The sequence below is a fragment of the Onychomys torridus genome, chromosome 1, assembly GCF_903995425.1.
Source record: "Onychomys torridus chromosome 1, mOncTor1.1, whole genome shotgun sequence".
Classification (NCBI taxonomy): domain Eukaryota; kingdom Metazoa; phylum Chordata; class Mammalia; order Rodentia; family Cricetidae; genus Onychomys; species Onychomys torridus.
In genome coordinates this window covers 103,405,046-103,422,740 of record NC_050443.1, presented here as the reverse complement: position 1 = coordinate 103,422,740, position 17,695 = coordinate 103,405,046, and the positions used below count along the sequence as shown (strand labels likewise).

The 17,695-nt window shown below is 53.9% G+C and overlaps 2 protein-coding genes across 4 annotated transcripts in view; one reads left to right on the top strand and one right to left on the bottom strand.

Annotated features, from left to right (window-relative positions):
* Positions 1 to 5,041, top strand: part of Gtf3c1 (general transcription factor IIIC subunit 1) — a 67,817-nt gene extending 62,776 nt beyond the window's left edge. The window contains exons 33-37 of the mRNA XM_036191732.1: positions 109 to 398; positions 1,429 to 1,939; positions 2,474 to 2,513; positions 3,303 to 3,495; positions 4,243 to 5,041. Coding sequence (XP_036047625.1) covers positions 109 to 398; positions 1,429 to 1,939; positions 2,474 to 2,513; positions 3,303 to 3,495; positions 4,243 to 4,470 — 1,262 coding nt within the window. The 3' untranslated portion in view covers positions 4,471 to 5,041. The remainder of the gene's footprint in view (positions 1 to 108; positions 399 to 1,428; positions 1,940 to 2,473; positions 2,514 to 3,302; positions 3,496 to 4,242) is intronic.
* Positions 5,042 to 11,189: 6,148 nt separating this feature from the next.
* Il21r (interleukin 21 receptor) overlaps positions 11,190 to 17,695 on the bottom strand; it is a 31,035-nt gene continuing 24,529 nt past the window's right edge. For all 3 annotated transcript variants that reach the window (XM_036193665.1, XM_036193669.1, XM_036193673.1), the window contains 5 exons: positions 16,920 to 17,074; positions 16,177 to 16,354; positions 15,388 to 15,487; positions 14,384 to 14,468; positions 11,190 to 12,848 (listed from right to left, as the gene is read on the bottom strand). In XM_036193665.1, coding sequence (XP_036049558.1) covers positions 12,150 to 12,848; positions 14,384 to 14,468; positions 15,388 to 15,487; positions 16,177 to 16,354; positions 16,920 to 17,074 — 1,217 coding nt within the window. In that variant the 3' untranslated portion in view covers positions 11,190 to 12,149. The remainder of the gene's footprint in view (positions 12,849 to 14,383; positions 14,469 to 15,387; positions 15,488 to 16,176; positions 16,355 to 16,919; positions 17,075 to 17,695) is intronic.

Here is a 17,695-nt window from a genome sequence, read left to right as displayed (position 1 = left end):
GATGCTGGAGCAGATCTTGTCTCAGTATTCCATATGTGTTGGTCCCACGAAGGGATTGCTGGGGTTTTGTTTTTGTTTTTTCTGATTTTGCTTTCCTCGTGGTCTCAGGGTTCACAGGCACACCTCTGGAAGAGCTCCAGGCAGGGCCATCCTGCCTCCCTGACTCCTTCACCAGCCTAGTGGATCCACAGCTGCACACCTGCTGCCCAGAAGAGTTTGCCCACCGGATGGCACAGTCCGGCTATAGCCCTGAGGATGTGGCTGCTTCCCTGGAGATCCTGCAATCTGTGGCAGCTGCTGACTGCTTCGGAGTTGACAGGGAGAAGCTAAGCAGACAGTTCCCTGCCTTGGAGAAGATAGTGGGCAAGCGTACCAGGACGTTCTCAGACTACGTCCAGGTGGGCTGAGCTCGGCACCGACAGTTGCAGTTCAGAAGTGGTGCATGCCTGTGGTGGTGGGGTTTCCCTTTCACTGAAAAGTCAGGACATAGTCCTAAACTCCATCACAGGACCTGGCTGAGCCCTGTAGCAGCTAGCCCTGCTGGGGATAGGCCACATCTTCCCTGACTCTTCTGTCCCCCCAACTCACAGGCATCCCATACTCCCTGGATTTCCCATCACTTGTTTGGTCCTTTGGACCCAAAGAATGTTATTCTAGTCGCTGTAAGCAGCTTCTGGGAATAGAATGCAGACAGTGGTCTGATGTAGAGGCTGCCGTCTGGGATCTTTGTCTAGGACATGGGGCTGACTGGGACTATGGCCTCCAAGGACTTACTCCAGGAAACCCAGCCATAGTGGAAGCTGGCATGTGTCTCTGAGGAGCTCTTGGCACAGGGGATACTGTTTGCATGGTTTAAAGTGTTCTTACCCTTACTTATTGTAACCTTGGGAACTAACAGAGAGACCTCAGGAATCCTCAGGCTGTGGAGAAAGAGCCTGCTGGCCACGAGAGGGTTGCAAGCCAGGCACTTTCTGCTGACCTCAGCACCTTGGCAGAGCTACATAGCCAAGGTGCAAGGCTGAGCTCTGGCTGTCAGTGAGCTTGAGGGTTTATAGGAAAAAAGGAATGATGGAGATTCCTGGGACACTTCCTGCACAGAAGCCGACTGTGGGGATAGGTGTGACCTAAACACAAGCAGAGTCTTGTCATTGTATTGAAACAGTGGCCGCCTTTGTAGAGCTGGACTGTCAGGAGGTAGTAGTTCTGTGATTTTGGGGCAGCAGGCTATGTCATGAATAATGCAGTAGGTACAGAGAGAGCCCACAAAGGCCCATGCAGCTTGTAGCTCCAGGGCAGGATCAGGCTTGTCCCTTTGGACCTGGGCTTGCTACTTGTTGAGAATACTTGACACTCAATGCCATCCACATATCACCGACCTAGTGAAAACCAAGCCTTCTTCCCAGGCAGACCCTGTGTCTCTTTTTCTAGGACCTCTTGGAGCAGCAGCAAGTGATGGAAGTTGGAGGCAACACTGTGCGTCTGGTGGCCATGGCCTCTGCCCATCCCTGGCTTCTGCATTCGATGCGTCTGAGAGACGCAGAAGTAGATCCCAAGGCCTCAGGGGATGGCTCCCAAGCCAGACTCCCTGAGGGGTCTACCAGCGAAGATCACACCTCTGAGGGGACAACATTGCCTCCAGACAGCTCCCATAGCACCAAAAAGCGTGCCCACTGCTCTATTCAGAGCCATGAGACTGATGCTGAGGAGGCCTTAAGGCTCCCTGCCAAAAGACCCACACTCCAGGATGTCCGAGTGGCTGCCAGCCCCAGGCCTGGGGCAGAAGAGCAGACAGAGGCCCAGGCCTTGCCTCTGCTTACGCCTCCTGAAGATGCAAGTGCAGAGATCCCCAGGCAGGAGAACCAAGAGAGTGTTGGTGTTTCTGGCCCGGAGCAGCTAGGCTGTGAGTTCCAGCTTCCAGAAGGCTCTGAAGACCCCCGAGGTACTGACCTCAACACCTCTCCCTATTCTCTGTCTCTCTCTTGACTGCTCTGGCCCTGTCTCTAACTGGGAACCTACCCTGCCCTCAGTGGGTGTGCCCACAGGACCATGCCTGGAGAGCCCGGGGGATGGGAGCACCAGGTTTGCTGTGGTGACCATGGGGAGGTTCTCTAGACAGAGTACATTTATTCCTAGAAGCATCTGAGCCTTGGCCAGTGGCAGGGCATTTCCCTTTGAGATCTGCTTTTCCTATGAGCTATTGTTGCGTGAGAGCATTAAACACTCTACCCTGTGGTCAAGGCTCTTGGCTGGGAAATGAGGTACTTACTGACTTCACTGTACCAGGGTCCCCTTGGGCCATGATCAGCTCTGCACTTGCCATGTACTGGCCTCAGCCACTAGAATACCATACTCTGGGCAGAAGGCTATCTTTCTGGTCACTGCTTATCCACTTTGGTACCTGTTAAATGAGGGACAAGAGACATGACCTCCCACTTTGCCTTCTAAGAGTCTGCCACATTTTCTTCTCTTACAGGACTTACAGAGAGCAACATGGCCCAAGCAGCATGGGAGAGGTAATGGGAGGCTTTGACAGGGAGGGGCAGAGCGTGGGGAAAGTGTGACCTCAGCTTCCAGGCTAGTGACCTAGTGTCGGTCACTGTATGAGGCTCCTTCATAGGGTGCAAACCTGGGTAGTTTGCCCTGAACAGAGGTTGCCAGCCAAGGACTTTAATCAGTCCTCTCCTGGGCTTCCTCCCACGGCCCACCGAACCCCAACACCCATCTTAGATGAGGAAAGGGCGTTCACAGCCAGCCTGTGACCACCTTAACCAGAACTCAGAGCTGCCTGCCCAGGGCAGCCGCTCAATCCTACAGCTAAGAGATGGCATATCAGAAGGGCTACACTTTTCTGCCTTGAAGAGGCACCTTCAGTGGCCCTCCCTGGTCAGGGCCCACAGAGACCCTCCAGAAGTTTCTCCCTCCATGTGTATGTGGCCTCAGCCCACCAAGGCTTTGTACCCTGGATCTGCCCCCAGGGCACAGATGGACCTTCCAGGGTTCAGCCATGGCTGCCAGAGCTACCAAAACCTGCCCCATACAGCCCATCAGCCCTGGGTTAGTGTCAGCTTTGTGCCAGAAGCAGAGCTTGTATGTGAGGAGATGAGTGAGTGAGCCGGCAGGGAGGAGCCTCTGGTCTAGGCTACAGTTGCACTCAGCCAGAGATTGCCCTGCCAAGGAGCAGATAGAGGCTGGAGAGCCGTGGGTAGACAGTGGCCGAGTCCTGGGCTTCGCTGAGCCAGAATAGCCTGTCTGTGACCATCATGTTCCCTCAATCTCTCTGACATCAACTGTCCATCTCACAGTGGCTGTGAAAGAGTGTGTTTCATTGGTCGCCCCTGGCGTGGTGTGGACGGGCGCCTGAATATGCCTGTGTGCAAAGGGATGATGGAAGCCGTGCTGTACCACATCATGTCCAGGCCTGGTGTTCCTGAGAGCTGCTTGCTGCGGTACTACCAGGGGGTCCTACAGCCTGTTGCCGTGCTTGAGCTGCTCCGGGTAGGGCCCAGGGCATCTGCGCCCAGCTGTGGTGTGGGGCACATAGGGTGGGTCAGGTCCAGGGAAGGCTACACCCCAGGTATCACCTCCTCAGCTTACCTTCAGTGCCTTCTTCCGTCGGCAGAGGGGTCTGCTACTGTTGTTGAAGCCCTGCCCCTCTCTTGATCCCCTTCTCGCTTGGCCTGCTGCAGCCCACCCCTGCACAGGCTCCCTGTCCCTTGGGAACATTTGCACTTGCTCTTATCCGCCCTGCTGTTGTCCTCCAGACTCACTTGGGGTCACATGTGCACAGATCCTCAGGAACCCAAGGTAAATAAGTGGGATGGTATAGAAGACTGAGGACTATGTAACCACTACTTTCCACAACCAGCTGCTTCCCAGCCTGGGCTGGTGGCTGCCCTGAGCTCCCATTCCCATGGTGCCCTGGGCCCCAGCTTCCTAGCAAACAAGGGACTGGACACCTAGTGTGACATTCCCTGAGCTTCTTAGCAGTCATTCCAGGCAGAGTTTCATGTGGGGCCAACCAGGTGGTGGGAAGCCTTTGGTGGCTGCAGAGTACCTGTCTGTCCTCCAGAAGTGCTTGTCATACCTGCCATCCTTCCTCCTGCTAAGTCCTGCCTCCCCTCAAGGCCATCTTTGGCCATCTTCTGCCTGGGGACAGCTATGTGTGTTTGATAAATGTAACAAGGCCAGGTCCCCGGGCAAGCGGGACAGCACCTGTGTAACCCGGCATGTCTGTGTCTGCAGGGCCTAGAGTCTCTCGGCTGTATCCAGAAGCGCCTGCTGAGGAGGCCAGCAGCTGTCTCGCTCTTCTCCAAGCCTGTGGTGGAGGGCCTGGGCCAGGCCAGTGAGGCCGAGGCACTCTCCCACCCCGAGAGCACTGTCACCTTCTACGAGCCTACGCTGGACTGTACCATCCGCCTGGGCCGTGTCTTCCCCCACGACGTCAACTGGAATAAGTGGATCCACTTATAGATGCTGCCCCCAGGCCAGTGGAGGAGCCTCTGCCCATGTTTTGTAGCTCATCTTGGACTATCCCGGGAGCCCTCTCCCTCACAACGATGTTACTGCATCTCGGGGGGGGGGGGGGGGGGAGCTAGCCCACTTGTAGCAGCTGCCAGGTGACTTCAGTCCCCTCCACTCTGTGGCCCTTGCTCGCAAGGTGCCCAGCCTTCCTGCAGGCCCATGTCCTGCTCTGAACTCAGGCTCCAGCATCAGCAGTATCTGCAAGGGTGGATCTTGTTTGGGAAGCAGAGCTGATGGCCAAGCCCTCAGTCACCTGGCACCCACCACACCATTCAGGCTCAGCGAGGAAGGGCTTTGTGGAGACACGCCACAGGGATACCTAGCAGAGTCCTCTAGGTAGGACATCCAACTTGGGCTGAACCAGGCCTGGGTCTCTGACTCTCATGGGGACCCCTCCTGCCAGAAGCAAGGCATATAGGTTTTGCTTTTGTTTGTTTTGTTTTATTTTGCTCTTTTCTCATTAGATACAAGCCCCTGGCATGTATTTATTTATTTTTTAATTAAAGTAAGATCAAATGCATTAGTTTTGTGTGTTTGCCTAATGATGATTATTCCCCAAGGGATTCCCCTACTTTCCAACTGTGGCCCAGCCAAGTGTGGGTGCCCAAGTTGGTGGCTCTTGGAGAGGGAGATAATCATTGGCCCTGGGAAGGGGCAGCATGGCATCCTTTAGCAGCTCCTGGCCCTGCCTGGGAGGATCTGGTCCCTTCAAGTTCTCTAGCAAGACATTTAACTTGTTCGTGGCAGTGGTTTAAAATCTTGAGTTTTTACCTTATGGGAGAAAGAAAACATAGATTTTCATTTTTTTTTTTTTTAATGCAAGCAAGTCTTAGCAGCAAGACTTGCCCTCATTATGACCATCAGGAGAGCCACAGACCACTTGCTGCAGCTGGCCTGAGCCTCCTCAGTCCTGGCCCCTCCCTGCCCACCTTCCCTGCCTACTTAAAGGGCAGGGCACTTGGTGGCCTCACCCAGCTTTGCAGTCTGTCTCATCCTCCATGTCACTGCCCGGATCACTGTAAGCCACACTCCTGTGAAAAGAGGTGAGGATGGGCCCAAGACAGGGAGCCCAGCAGAGACACGCTGCTGCAACAGTGTAAAACTGACCTGGGTAACATTCTGGGAAGCCATGGGCCGTGAAGGTGCTGGGCTCAAGGGCAGACCCTGCCTGTTACACTGCACACCAGCTGGAAGCCAGCAGGCAAGTTCTGCCGTCCATCCAGGTCTCAGCTGAGATGGGAGGCCTGGGGAGCTGAAGGGCACCAAGCATGGACTCAGCTTGGCAGTACCCGTCTTCCCCAAGGCCTCCTACATGGACCATTTGGAAAGCATGTCCAGGGAGGGGACGTGGGGTTTGAGGGCACACTCGAGCAGATACAAGGCTTAACTGAACACTGTTCCCAAAGCCCCTTGCTTCTTCATTGTAGCTGCCAGTTCTTGTCCTTTGTGATCTGTCATCCATTTACACCTCTGTCTGCCCACCCAATCATCCATCCATCTGCCTGTGTGTCCACCCACAGACTGCCTACCCAAACAGCGAGGTAGCAGCAGCCTTTCCAAAGGCTGCACAAAGATCTCCAGAAACCACAGCAGGCTGCTGAGTCGAGAGGACTCCAAAGTCCCAGAGGAAGACAGGAGGAAGGAGGCCTTCAGCGAGAAACCAGAGAGCCGCTGGGCTGCTGAGAACTTCTGATTTCGAATAGAAGGAATGGTAAGCAACCAGTAACAGACTCCATGAAGAGGCCATACAGGGCTGCTGAGCATCCCACCCCTAGAGCAATACTGGCCGGCTCCTCACCTCACCTGGCCTTGTCACTTCTCACCAAGGACTGGGCCACCTGGCCTGCCACACTGCGCAGAACAGCACGTCCTCAGCTGTGCGCTCAGTTCCCTGCCCACCTACAGTCTGGCCCTCTTAATTCTTTGATTTCTTTAGGTGAACGACACACGAGTGGTTCCTTAGACATAGAACTTGCGCACGTGGCTCAGGCCTCTACCTGCCTCTCCAGGACACTCGGAAGCCTTTTGCATTTACACACATGTGGGCACACCCTGGGAGACATGGGCCTTCGTGCCATTTGATGTAAAAGATGCTCATTATGCAGCTCACTTTCCTTCCATAACATCCCCGGGACCCCTAGAACCACTCAGATAGCAGGGTAGCCTCCAGCACTAGAGCCTGAGTTTACGCCTGCCTTCCCTGAGCAAGCTCACAGGGCTTCCCAGCCCCCACCCTCACCCCTACCCCCAAAGCACGTTTCATGCAGGGTCTTCATCCTCCAGCCTGTTTAGGGGACTCAGCCCCTCCCCTCTCCAAGCCCCGCTCAGGACATAGTCACTCTATTGCTGTCAGAATCCTCTCCATTTCAGCTGGCTCTCTCTAGGACTAGAGCAGCCTATATGTGACCATTGGTGAGGTACCTCTTACCTTCTGATCTCCCTGGCTCCATCCCTCCCCTGGCCTCTGACTGTACTAGTCTTCCAGCTGTGTGAATGTGTGTGCGCATGTGCGTATCTCTCAGTGCCCAAAGTAGTCCCATTCACTCGAGGGCTGCAGTTCAGGCCTTGCTGAATTAAAGGGCCTCAACACCTCCAACTCTCAGCTAGCATCCCTTGTTCTCTGGATGGCCGAGAGCTGGAAAGCTGTCAGTGACTCCTGCTCAGCAGCAGGGGGCAGCAGCAACCTGTGGAACCTCCCTGGGCCAGCGTGGCTTCCTGTAAAAATGGTGTTACTGAGAGCAAGCAGCACACACCTGCATATACATCAGACACCATTCTGGACACTACAGAGAATTTGTGTCACAGCCATTCTGAGAAGCACACATGACTGTGCCTGTTTCATGTATGAGGAAACTGAGGGCCCACAAGGTTAAAACAGCTTCTACAAAGTTGGAAGCTAGTGGTAGGGCAGGTGTGATGGTTTTCCCACCAGGCTGCCTGTCTCAGAGCTCCCTCCATGGCACCTGCTCACTGAAGAGCACAAGACAAAAGTTCCTACCCAAGGCTGTCAAGTTGGGAAAGAAAAACTTCCAAATCATTGGGGACAGGACCTCAGGTTGTCACATGTTTGAGGTTACAGAGATGAGTAGTTCTGGCCTCCACAAGCTTCCTGGGAACTCTGCCCCCTTTCATGTCTTCTGCAGATCCTATGAGGGCAGCTCCCCCGCTCTGCCTTTCCGCCGTTCATTCCCTTCCCATACTGAGCATCTGTTCAGAACCCTGCCCCGTCTGGGCTCTGACACCCCGCAACTTCAGTCCTGGCCCCACGGATAGAGACAGGCAGGCAGCAAAGTTCAAGGTGGGTTTTGTTAACATGTTTGTTGGGGAGCAAAGTCAGGCAGGTGTGTGCTGCAGCTGGGAATAAAGGCCCCCACCATAGTTAGTTCTCACACGGAGGTAACGTGCAAACTGGATTTACACCTTTGTGCACATGGATGGCTCTAGACAGCATGGCTCCTCTCCAGTTAGTCATCAGCCTATGCACCCCAGGAAAAGCTGCAGCCACAAGCAGGCAAGGCTCATCACCAGCTGCCCCTTCATTCTCTGGGAGTCCTCCACCTACTTCCTGTGGTGTGCCATGCTGGATGGGCTGTGGTGGGCTGTGCTGGTGTCCAGGCAGCACAGCCCCCAACACAAGGATCTTTCCATCCACTGGGGAAGCCAAGAGGAACACAGCCTGCAGGGGGCCTCAGTGGACTTGGGAAGGCCTTCCCTGGGGCTTGTGTTCTCGGGGTGAGAGGTGGGTTTTATTTCCCCTTGTCTCCTCCCTGCATGAGACCCCGGAGACCCCAGACCACATCACGGTGGGAATGCACTGGAGACATTGGGGAAGTTGCTGGGATCCTGGCAGAGGTGATGTGACTTAAGACATCTGGGAGGGCAGAGGAGGGGTGCCACCTGCTGTCAGAGGCTAGCTCAGTGTGAGGCCATGAACAGCTCTAAGCAACCCTGCCTGGCCCCTGCTCCTTTTCATCTCCCTTCCTCAGGGCTTGAATGCCACACAAGCACTGTGCCTGTGAACCATGCCCCCAGCCCCCTCCTCTCCTCTCCCTGAGGTCCTCAGGATAGAAGTTGTCTTTTCTTTGTGAGTTGTTAGGATGCTAGAGCGCTTTCTGCCACAAGCAACAGGAACCCGCCTCAAACCAGCTTATGCACACAAATTGGAGATGTGTCAACTGGTCCATTGGGTCAGGACAAGGTGGAGTGTGCTGTGTAACAGTCACACCTCCTCAGCATCCAATGACAAGGGTTCATTTGGGCCTCACATTTCATGCTGTCCCAGGTACAGGAAACTCAGTCCTGTCCTCAGGCAGAGAGATCACAGATGGCCGGCTCAGTCACTACCAATGCCCATGGCACCAGAAGATGACTAGGAGACACTGTGGCTCCCAGATAAGTGCTCCATCAGAAAGGATGACTTCCTGTTTCTGTTTGCATCTTCTCTGACCCCATGAGGCTGGGAAGTTCACAGGCCTAGAAAGCCAAACACTGGAACCTGTGAAACACACAGTGACTACTAACTACACTCATGTGCCTCAGTCAGGCATGGCTCAATCCAGAAGCTCCCAGGTTCTACCTCAGGCCAGCTGTTCTCTCCTCACCCCAGCAGCTCCAGGCTTGGCACCTCCTAGTAGCTCTCTGTTCCCAGAGGAAAGGATGAAACAGCAGGCGTGGGGGTTCAGAAGCTGGGGCAGGAGGATGAAGACTTCAAGACTAGCCCAGGCAACTTAAACCCTGACTCAAAATAGGAAAAGTAAAAGGGTGACTAGGGATGCTAGCTCAGTCATAGAAGGCCCGCCTAGCATCTGTGAGGTCCCAGGTTCTAGCCCCCACACTGCTACAGAGAAAAGCATGAAGCAGCTCAGATCACGTGTCTGCCTTAACTACACAGCGACATGGGTTGGGGATGGGGGAAAGGAGTCTAGGGGGAAGGAGTCTAGTGCCCTGTCTCCAGAGCTAGCAAAGTGGCAGACTCCCATGGGTATTTGCTAAGAGGTTTGCCTCTTTGATTTCTTCAGTGACAGATCTCAGACAGGTCTGGCTCATCCTGCCCAGGGGATAGCCCCATCCCCTCAAAGCCAAGATGGGCAAAGCCTGGACGTCAATGACTGTGCACTCTTGCAGAGTGTGATGTGAAGCCCTCATCCTTCCAGAGAACCTTATTAGCAACTCTGGTCTTAGGTGAGGCTTCCTAAGGCCTCATGCTGTGCCCTCTGTGCCCATCAGCGGCTGCCCAGCTCCTCCCAGCCAGAAGACATCTTTCACCAACTGTGTCTAGAGTCATCTAGTTCATAGCCTGAGACCCTGGAAATAAGACAGCTACAATCCAGGCTTTATTAAAATTTTATTAAGCACCCGTTGTGTGTAGGGGGGGATAAAACTGGGAGCAGACCGAGCAGCTAGCTTCCTAGATCTATCTGTCCACCTGCTCTTGTGCAGTGAGTCTGTCTCTCCATCCAGCTGTCATCCCTTCAAACCTTTGACCATCTTCCTGTTGACCCACTACTAACTCATCCTAAGCGGTCCAGCTCTTGCCTCTAATTTTGCATCCATGTTTCTTCACAAGGTGTCCCTTCAAAAATGGAGCCAATGAGGGCCAGCACCACAGCCCTGAATGTTCTTCCTGCCCACACCCCAGTGGGGAGCTCTCCCTGCTGGGGGGCTAAACTGGCTCCCTGGAGAGCTGCCAAGAGCACCTGCAGTCTGTGGCTCCCAGAGGATGTGAAAACCACAGCACACTTTGGTCTAAGTGTCTGGGGGCGGGGGTGCAGCAGGGTGGGGCTGTGAGCACGTGCAGGAAAGGAGCTGTGGTTTTTGCTGCTCTGAAAGCCTCACACACACCTTGGTCCTAGGTGCAGTCTTACTGTTGAAACTGCCAGTGTCCCAGAACTTTCCAGTCCTGAGTCAGATACTGAGGACATTCATGCATTCCCTGGGTGATTCCACCAGCTACCCTGCTTTATACATGAGTCTGAGGGAACTTTCAGCTGACTGCATTCCAGTCCACCTCTACAGACTGGACAGACAGACAGCCTTTCTCCCTGGGCCATTGAGGGGAGATGCTACATCCTGGAATCCCAACCAGGATGAAGGGCTTCCCACAGTGTCCAGAGCAGATCAGGCTCCCTGCTGCCTCAACCCTATCTTGTTTGGCAAATACCACACCACATCTTAGGTGGGCACCCTTGCAGGAAGAACAGACCATTCAAGAAGAAAAGGACAAAGGATAAGGGAGGAAAGAAGGAGGGAGCAGGAAAGAGGGAGAGAAAAGACAACCTTGGCACTGTCTAGCTCCTACACTACCCTGCTGTCCAGGGAGAACTGTTCCAGTACCACCCAGTGCTTCTTAGCTTCCCTCATGCAGCATGCTCGTAGGAATCACTGGATGCAAGGGCACCTTCCCTAAGTCCCCAGGATAAACATGGTACCAAGGACAGGCAGGGGAAGAGCAGGTACTGGCTACAGAGTGCCCAGAAGCTACTTCTTTTTCTTCCTTCCTTCCTTTCTTCCTTTCTTCCTTCCTTCCTTCCTTCCTTCCTTCCTTCCTTCCTTCTTTTTTTTTAATGTGCATTAGTGTTTTGCCATGGGTTTCAGGTCTCCTGGAATTGGAGTTACAGACAATTGTGAGCTGCCATGTGGGTGCTGGGAATTGAACCTGGGTCCTCTGGAAGAGCAGCCAATGACTGCTGAGCCATCTCTCCAGCCCCTAGAAGCTGCTTCTTGTTGGCTCCTTTGTGTTCCCTGCTCTCTGTGGGTGTCATATAGAGGTTTCTGTGGGTAATATGCTCTGTACCCTCTCCCCATGCCTGATACTTGATATTTTCTGAGTACTTGCAGGAGTTTTCTTTTTAATAAGGAACCAGGAAAAAAACAAACAAACAAACAAACAAAAACAAAAAAGCCTTGGTTGGCGGTACTGCTTCTGAGAGACCAGGCTGTGCAGGTCACAGGCCAGAAGTCCACTCAGTACCCTTGCAGGACTCTCCACAGGTACCCAAGCTGTAGGTGCAGGCTGACTTTTTCCATTCTCCCACCTTGGGGCATGCACCTGGTCCTAGAAGCCACAAATCAAGAAGCTGAAAGGGACTGCAAACTACACAGGGCTGAGCCGGGGCAGCCATACCATTCCTAATGTCCAGGAAAACAAAGTCAGCAGAGTTCGGAACCACAGCTACATCCCTAGGTTCCTCCCAAACCTTCCCACTCCGATGGGCTCTGGGGGCTCATTCCATCCCCTGCCTAGGAGAGAAAACACTAACAGCCTGACTTCATAGGTTCTGGAGGTACCTGGGTTTGGTGATAGTGCCTGGGGGCAGCAATCTGGACGGTCTCTTGACCCTGACTGTGGGTGGCCATTCCACATGTCTGCAGGGTAGGAGTCAAGGGCTCATGTCTGAGAGACCACCTACACTCATGCATGTACACAGTGAGCTCAGGCAGACACACAGGTATGATAGTGCACACAAGGCATGCACAGGCGTTCCTCACATATGGATGTGCTAGCACACACCCATGCCACACAAGTACACACACACACCTACATATTCACACTGTAAATGTCAGGCTCAGAGGCCCTCCCAGAGACAATAGGCTTCTGGCCTCTTCTCATCACAGCTGGCCCGCATATGCTAGCTGGCCTGGGCCCCACTGTCCACAGGTGGGGGGGTCCTGACCACCCACTGGCGGAGATAGCTGCGAGGAGGCCCTTCATCGCTCTCCACGGGGCTGCCACAGTCTGAGCCCGCAAATCCGCTGTCAAAAGTGTCCATGTCCAAGCCGGGGGGTGAGCCTGCCTCACTCTCAGGGCCCCCTCCTTGGGACCCAGTTCTCCAGGGTGGACCTGCTGTCCAGTCCCTTTCCTCGGCAAGCGGCAGCCTCAATCTGTCCAGCAGACTGCCTGGGGAACCTCCCAGCCTGAGGCCACCACCTGAGACACAGCCACAGGGCAGAAAAGTGGTGTTTGTGACCAAGAGCAGATCCTCTGCATTAGGGCCAGCATCCAGGTTCAGGGCTGGGTAGCCATCATTCCCACAGCTACAAGGCCAGGCACATGGACACTCTACATCCCCCACAATCACTGTGTCAATGGACACCAAACCATATGGCCGGTCTCTCTCCTCACTGTAGGGAACTGTGCACCAGGGGCCAGGCTCAGCCACTCCATCACACTCCAGCTGCTCTTCCAGACCTGGTGGCCCCAGGAACTTCTTTCCCTTGGCTGGGTATGATGAAGAATGTCCATCATGCACTTGTAGGACTGAATTTGCAGTGGGATTCTGTGGTGCCAGCTCCAGGCTAGAGGCTGTGAAAGGGGTATCCACCCATTTCTAGGAGAAAGAAACACAGTCATAGGCTGGAGTAGATGCTTCGGTGTGAGCAGACAGAGCCAAAGACACATGGACACTGAGACACAGAGACGAGCCAAAGACAGGGAGAGCAGAGGAACAAGACACTGGCAGAGGGGGAGGGGGAACCATGCTGAACCCCCGTCCAGTGCGCCCCAGTTCTGTCCTCTTTCAGGGCCCATGTCCCCTCCTGCAGTAAGGACAGACTGCCTTCAGTGCTGTGTTCACTCTAGTAACCAGTGCCCCAGCCTAGGATCGACTTGGTGCTGGCACCAAATTCCTATGTCCTGAGGTCTAAGTGACCCAGCCCATACCCTGTCTCCCGACACTTCCTGAAGTCTTCAGTTCTGCTGTGTGTCCACACTAGATCGAGGAGTGAGCCCTGCTCACAGCTGTGTCCTCAGTCCCTGACACGCAGTAGATTGACCCCAAGTGTTTATGGATGGAGTGTATCAGTAACAAGCCACATGGGAAAGGCCTTTTGAGGATACTGGACTGAGACAGTGGCCCTGAAGCCTTGAGAACCCTCTTGCCCCTTGCCTGCCAGGATATTGATGTCAATAGGAGAGCCTCCATTGAGCTGACTGAGATCACCCTGTAGAGCAAGATTCCAGTTCTGAGAAGGTCCCCTGTAAAAAAACATCTCAGAACCACAACAGTCTGCTGCTATCCCTGACCTGGAGTCACTTCTTAGCTGTGTGGCCTTGAGCTAGATCCTTGCCCTCTCTGTGTTTCATTTCCCTCAGCTACGGAATGGCCCCACCCACAGCAGTGTCTTGAGGATTGAGTGAGGTAATGTTTGTTTGCTGACAGTGCATGCCACACAAGATTAACAACAACATCAACACAGCACAGCAGGCAGAAGAGCTGAGTTTCAGGGGTAAGGAAGGGCTGTGGGCACACCCTTGCCCTGCTCTGAAAGGTCTGGGTCTCCTCCTGGACCCAGGGCTGCTGGGAACCCATTGCGGGTGTGTGGGGGGGTGCTACTGTTAAAGGGCAGCCACAGGCCAGGTGCACAACAGGTGTTCCTTGGGTGCCCTGCTGCTCTGACCTCCAGGGGCTGCTGCAGGTGGCTGTTCCCTATCCTGACATCATATCCTCTCTCCGATGCCTCCTGCGCTGCTGGGTTTGTGCAACAGTGCTGGGCAGATACTCTAAAATGGCAGTGGTGGCAGCGGTACTTGGCAGGGAGAGGGATGCACTGTGGGGTAGGACAGGTCCTTCCCAGGTAGGGTTTGCTCCCCACCATCAAGGCAACCACAGGAAACCCCAGGCACCTAGCTCATGCACCCAGGGTCACCCAGTTTGTCCACTTTCATGGTAATTCTAAGCTGGAAATACATCACAATATCTAAGTCTAAGACAAGCTCTGCACCTTGCAGAATAGGGAAACTGAGGACTGGCTCCAGGTCAGGCTGGGCCTGAATACTTTGGGCTCACAGTGGGGTCAGGGTGAGAATGGGTAGGGCTCCCCCAAAGGGGCAAACAATCCAGAGGATGCACCCAAGGTGTCTCACCTTGAAGTTCCCGCTGTGTTCCCTGTACAGGGGCTGGAAGAAACTCTCAGGGCTGGGCACTGGTGCCCATACCTTCTTCCACAGTCTGCAAAGAAAGGGATGTGTAAAGAAAGCCCTGTGGCAGCAAGTAGGAGGTCTGGCCTCTCTCCTGCAGAAGCAACAGCTTCTATTGCCAGGCACCTTCCTGCCCATCCATCAGTAAAACAGAAGCAGCAGTTACCCTACCCCCAAGCTTCCTGCAGATGCTCAAGTTCCTGTCTCTGCCATCTATTGTGGGCTAGGCACACACTGCCCTCTGGGACCTTGACTTCCTCATCTACCATGGTGGGGGCTGGGAGGAGGCCCATGCTGCCACCATCAGCTGTGACTGGCACCCTGGTCTCTCCCTTCCAGATTCTCTGTCACTGTCTTTGAGCATCTCATTGAAGGGGAACAAAACGAGCGTGTGCAGAGCCCCACTCTGTCACTTATCAAAGGACGCTGCATGGAGCAGCCTGCTGCAGCACTTGTGCAGAGGTGGTACGTTCTGGTTTGAATCAGCGGCCTCCTCTCTCTCCATGCCATGCAGAGCAGAAGCCCCATATGTAAAGCAGATCCCCGACCACCCTAAGCTGAAATGAAGGGACGGGGGAGGGGTAAGCGATCACCCCTGGGCCTCAAAGTTCACTCTCTAGACAAGGTCACAGTCAAGGTCCCCTCAAAGAGCACAAAGTTTCTACCCGACCCTTGCCACTTCACAGTTGTGAGACTTTGGGCAAGTAGCTTGACTACTCTGGGCTTCAGTTTTTCCTGTATGAAGAGTGGGGTGTCTGTAGTGTGCCCAGCTCACATGCAGCCATGGAGCTGGGGCAGGAGCTCTACAGTGTCTAGCACGTGGAGCATGCAGATTGTTTATTCACATCACTGCTCTCACCAAGTCTCCAGCCCAGACAGAATAGGTCTTGGTTGGAGGGGCTGTGGCCCAGGCTGACCCCATCTCTGCCTCCCTGAGCCCTTGGCCTCACCTCCAAGGCAGGTGAATCTTCAGACCCATGAAAATCAGGACAGGGGTCAAGCCGATCATGAGGAGCAGCATCAGGTGAGGGTCCAAGCCTGCTTTGGGCTCTGCATAGAGAACAAACCATGGGTCCAACAGAAAAGTCTCCCCGAAGTATGTGGGTGGGTGTGCTGGTGATGGTGGGGTAGGGTGGAAGGCTGGGAAGAAGTTGGGACTGATCCTTCCCCTTGGGGTTTGTGGAATGACACCCTCCCCCAAAGGCTCCTGGGCCAGAGGTATGGTCCCAGCCTGGGATGCTACTGGAAGGTGGTAGGACCTTTAGGACTCAGAGCCTAGTGGGAGAAGGTTAGGTCATTATAGATGCACTAAAGGAATATTGGGATCCCAGCCCTTCCTCTGTCTTTGCTTCCTGACTACCATGAGGTAAACAGTGTCATACCCTTCCCCCAGTGCAACAGGGCCTTGCAATCCTGAGCCAAACCATAAGCTAACGTAACCCTTCTACTCTATCAAGTTAATTATAACAGGTATTTTATTCTCATCCCAGGCAAGTGATATCATCTCTCTGAGCCTTAGTTTTCCTCTTCTGTAAAATGGGGCAATGACTCTCCCCTCAGGGTTAGGAGTCAAATGTACCATCAGAAGCAGCAGCTCCACTCACAATGAGTGGCTGCATTGGGGGATGGATAACTGAGCATATACCTCCCAGCCATGCCGGGAACCTCAGGGCTTATGAAGCTGAACCAGGACAAGATTTAGTACCAGAAGTGGGGTTTCCCACCAATGTCACACTTACCCTCAGCCTGGGTCTGGAAGATGACAGGGTCACTCCACTCACTCCAGGTCCCTCTGAATGAAGTGCCTGGCTGGGGTGCTGCCCGCACCCGCAGCTGGTAGAGAGAGCCTTTGTGGAAATCTTCAGGGAGAAGGGAGATGTTATATGAGTCCACTGAGATCAGCTTGGTCACCGGCCTCTGGGAGGATGGAAGAAACATGATGCTCTATGGTCCCCCAAGTCATCAGTGGGGTGCAGAGGCCTTCCCCTGGGGTAACAGCAGACAGGCACCACAGGGAGCATGCATCCTGACTAGATCTGCCTGGAAAAAGGGCTCCCTCTCTGTGGCAGTGGACCTACCCCAAACTGACATTAATTAATTAAGCCATCTTGTCAATGGATGGCTATAGAAGTCTCCCTGGGAACATTCTAGATGATGCCCTTTATGGAAATCTTCAACCAGAACCATTCTAATAGATGTATAATTCTAGACGCCTGAATCTCTGTCTAAACAGTGGGATGTTCTGGAACCTTCCATCTGTGCCCTCTTAAGTAGCCTCACATTTGAAGCAAGTGTACTGTTCCCAAGCTTGCCCCACTGTAACTGAGGTGCACCGTATGGGAGAAGTCGAGGTGGAGACATAGAGGGAGGTAGGAGAGGGTTACATGCTGCGAGGGAGTGCCAAGTCCTGCTCCTTGCCTCACTACGCTGGGACCTGCCTGGATACCCCTGCTGCTCCCACCCCACAGCCCTGCCACCTCACCACAGCATAGGGGTCTCTGAGGTTCCAATACTGCAGCTCATACTGTAGCTTGCCCCTCAGCACATAGAAGGCGGGTTCTTCATAATCTGAGCGCCAGGAGATATCATAACGTCCAGAGAAGGTCACGGTCACATTGAAAGGGGGAGCTGGCTTGACTTGGAGGAAGACCCAGAAAGATGAAACAGGGTAAGAATCTGCAGGCAGCAGAGTCCCTACTGACCTTCCCCAAAGGCCTTTGAACAAAGTACTCCGTGGCCACAACCCCTGTCCTCTTGAACTAGTTCTGGGTGAAACATTGCAACAGTGACTCAGGACTGGGGACTGTGGGGGAAGAGAGGGCACTCCCAGGCTTAAAGGCTGGAGCCAGGACTCAGGCCCTGCCCAGCTCAGCTGGGGACCAACATACAGACCAAGATCCTCTGTGCTTTCTTAGTAGAAAAGAAAAAACAAAAGCAAAAGCAAGAAGCAGAAGCTGGAAATCCAGATGGCTGAAGGAAGTTTCTTAAGATTTAATGTTAGTGTGAAAAATCCCCAAGCAAGGTGCCCCCCCCCGCTTCTGTTGTTTTCAATTTCTCTCCTAAAGAAGGGGCCTGTGTCACATAGAGATGCATAAAAATAAACAGGTACAACCTTTGCCATGCACCAAAGCTGCCACCCCAAATCCCTCCTTTGCCCATCTCAGCCTCTGGGGACAGCTGCAGCCAGGTCCACCCTGGGGCTCTCCTAACTTTAGACCCCTTCCATCTAGCTGGGAGTATTCCATGTTAGCTGGCTGG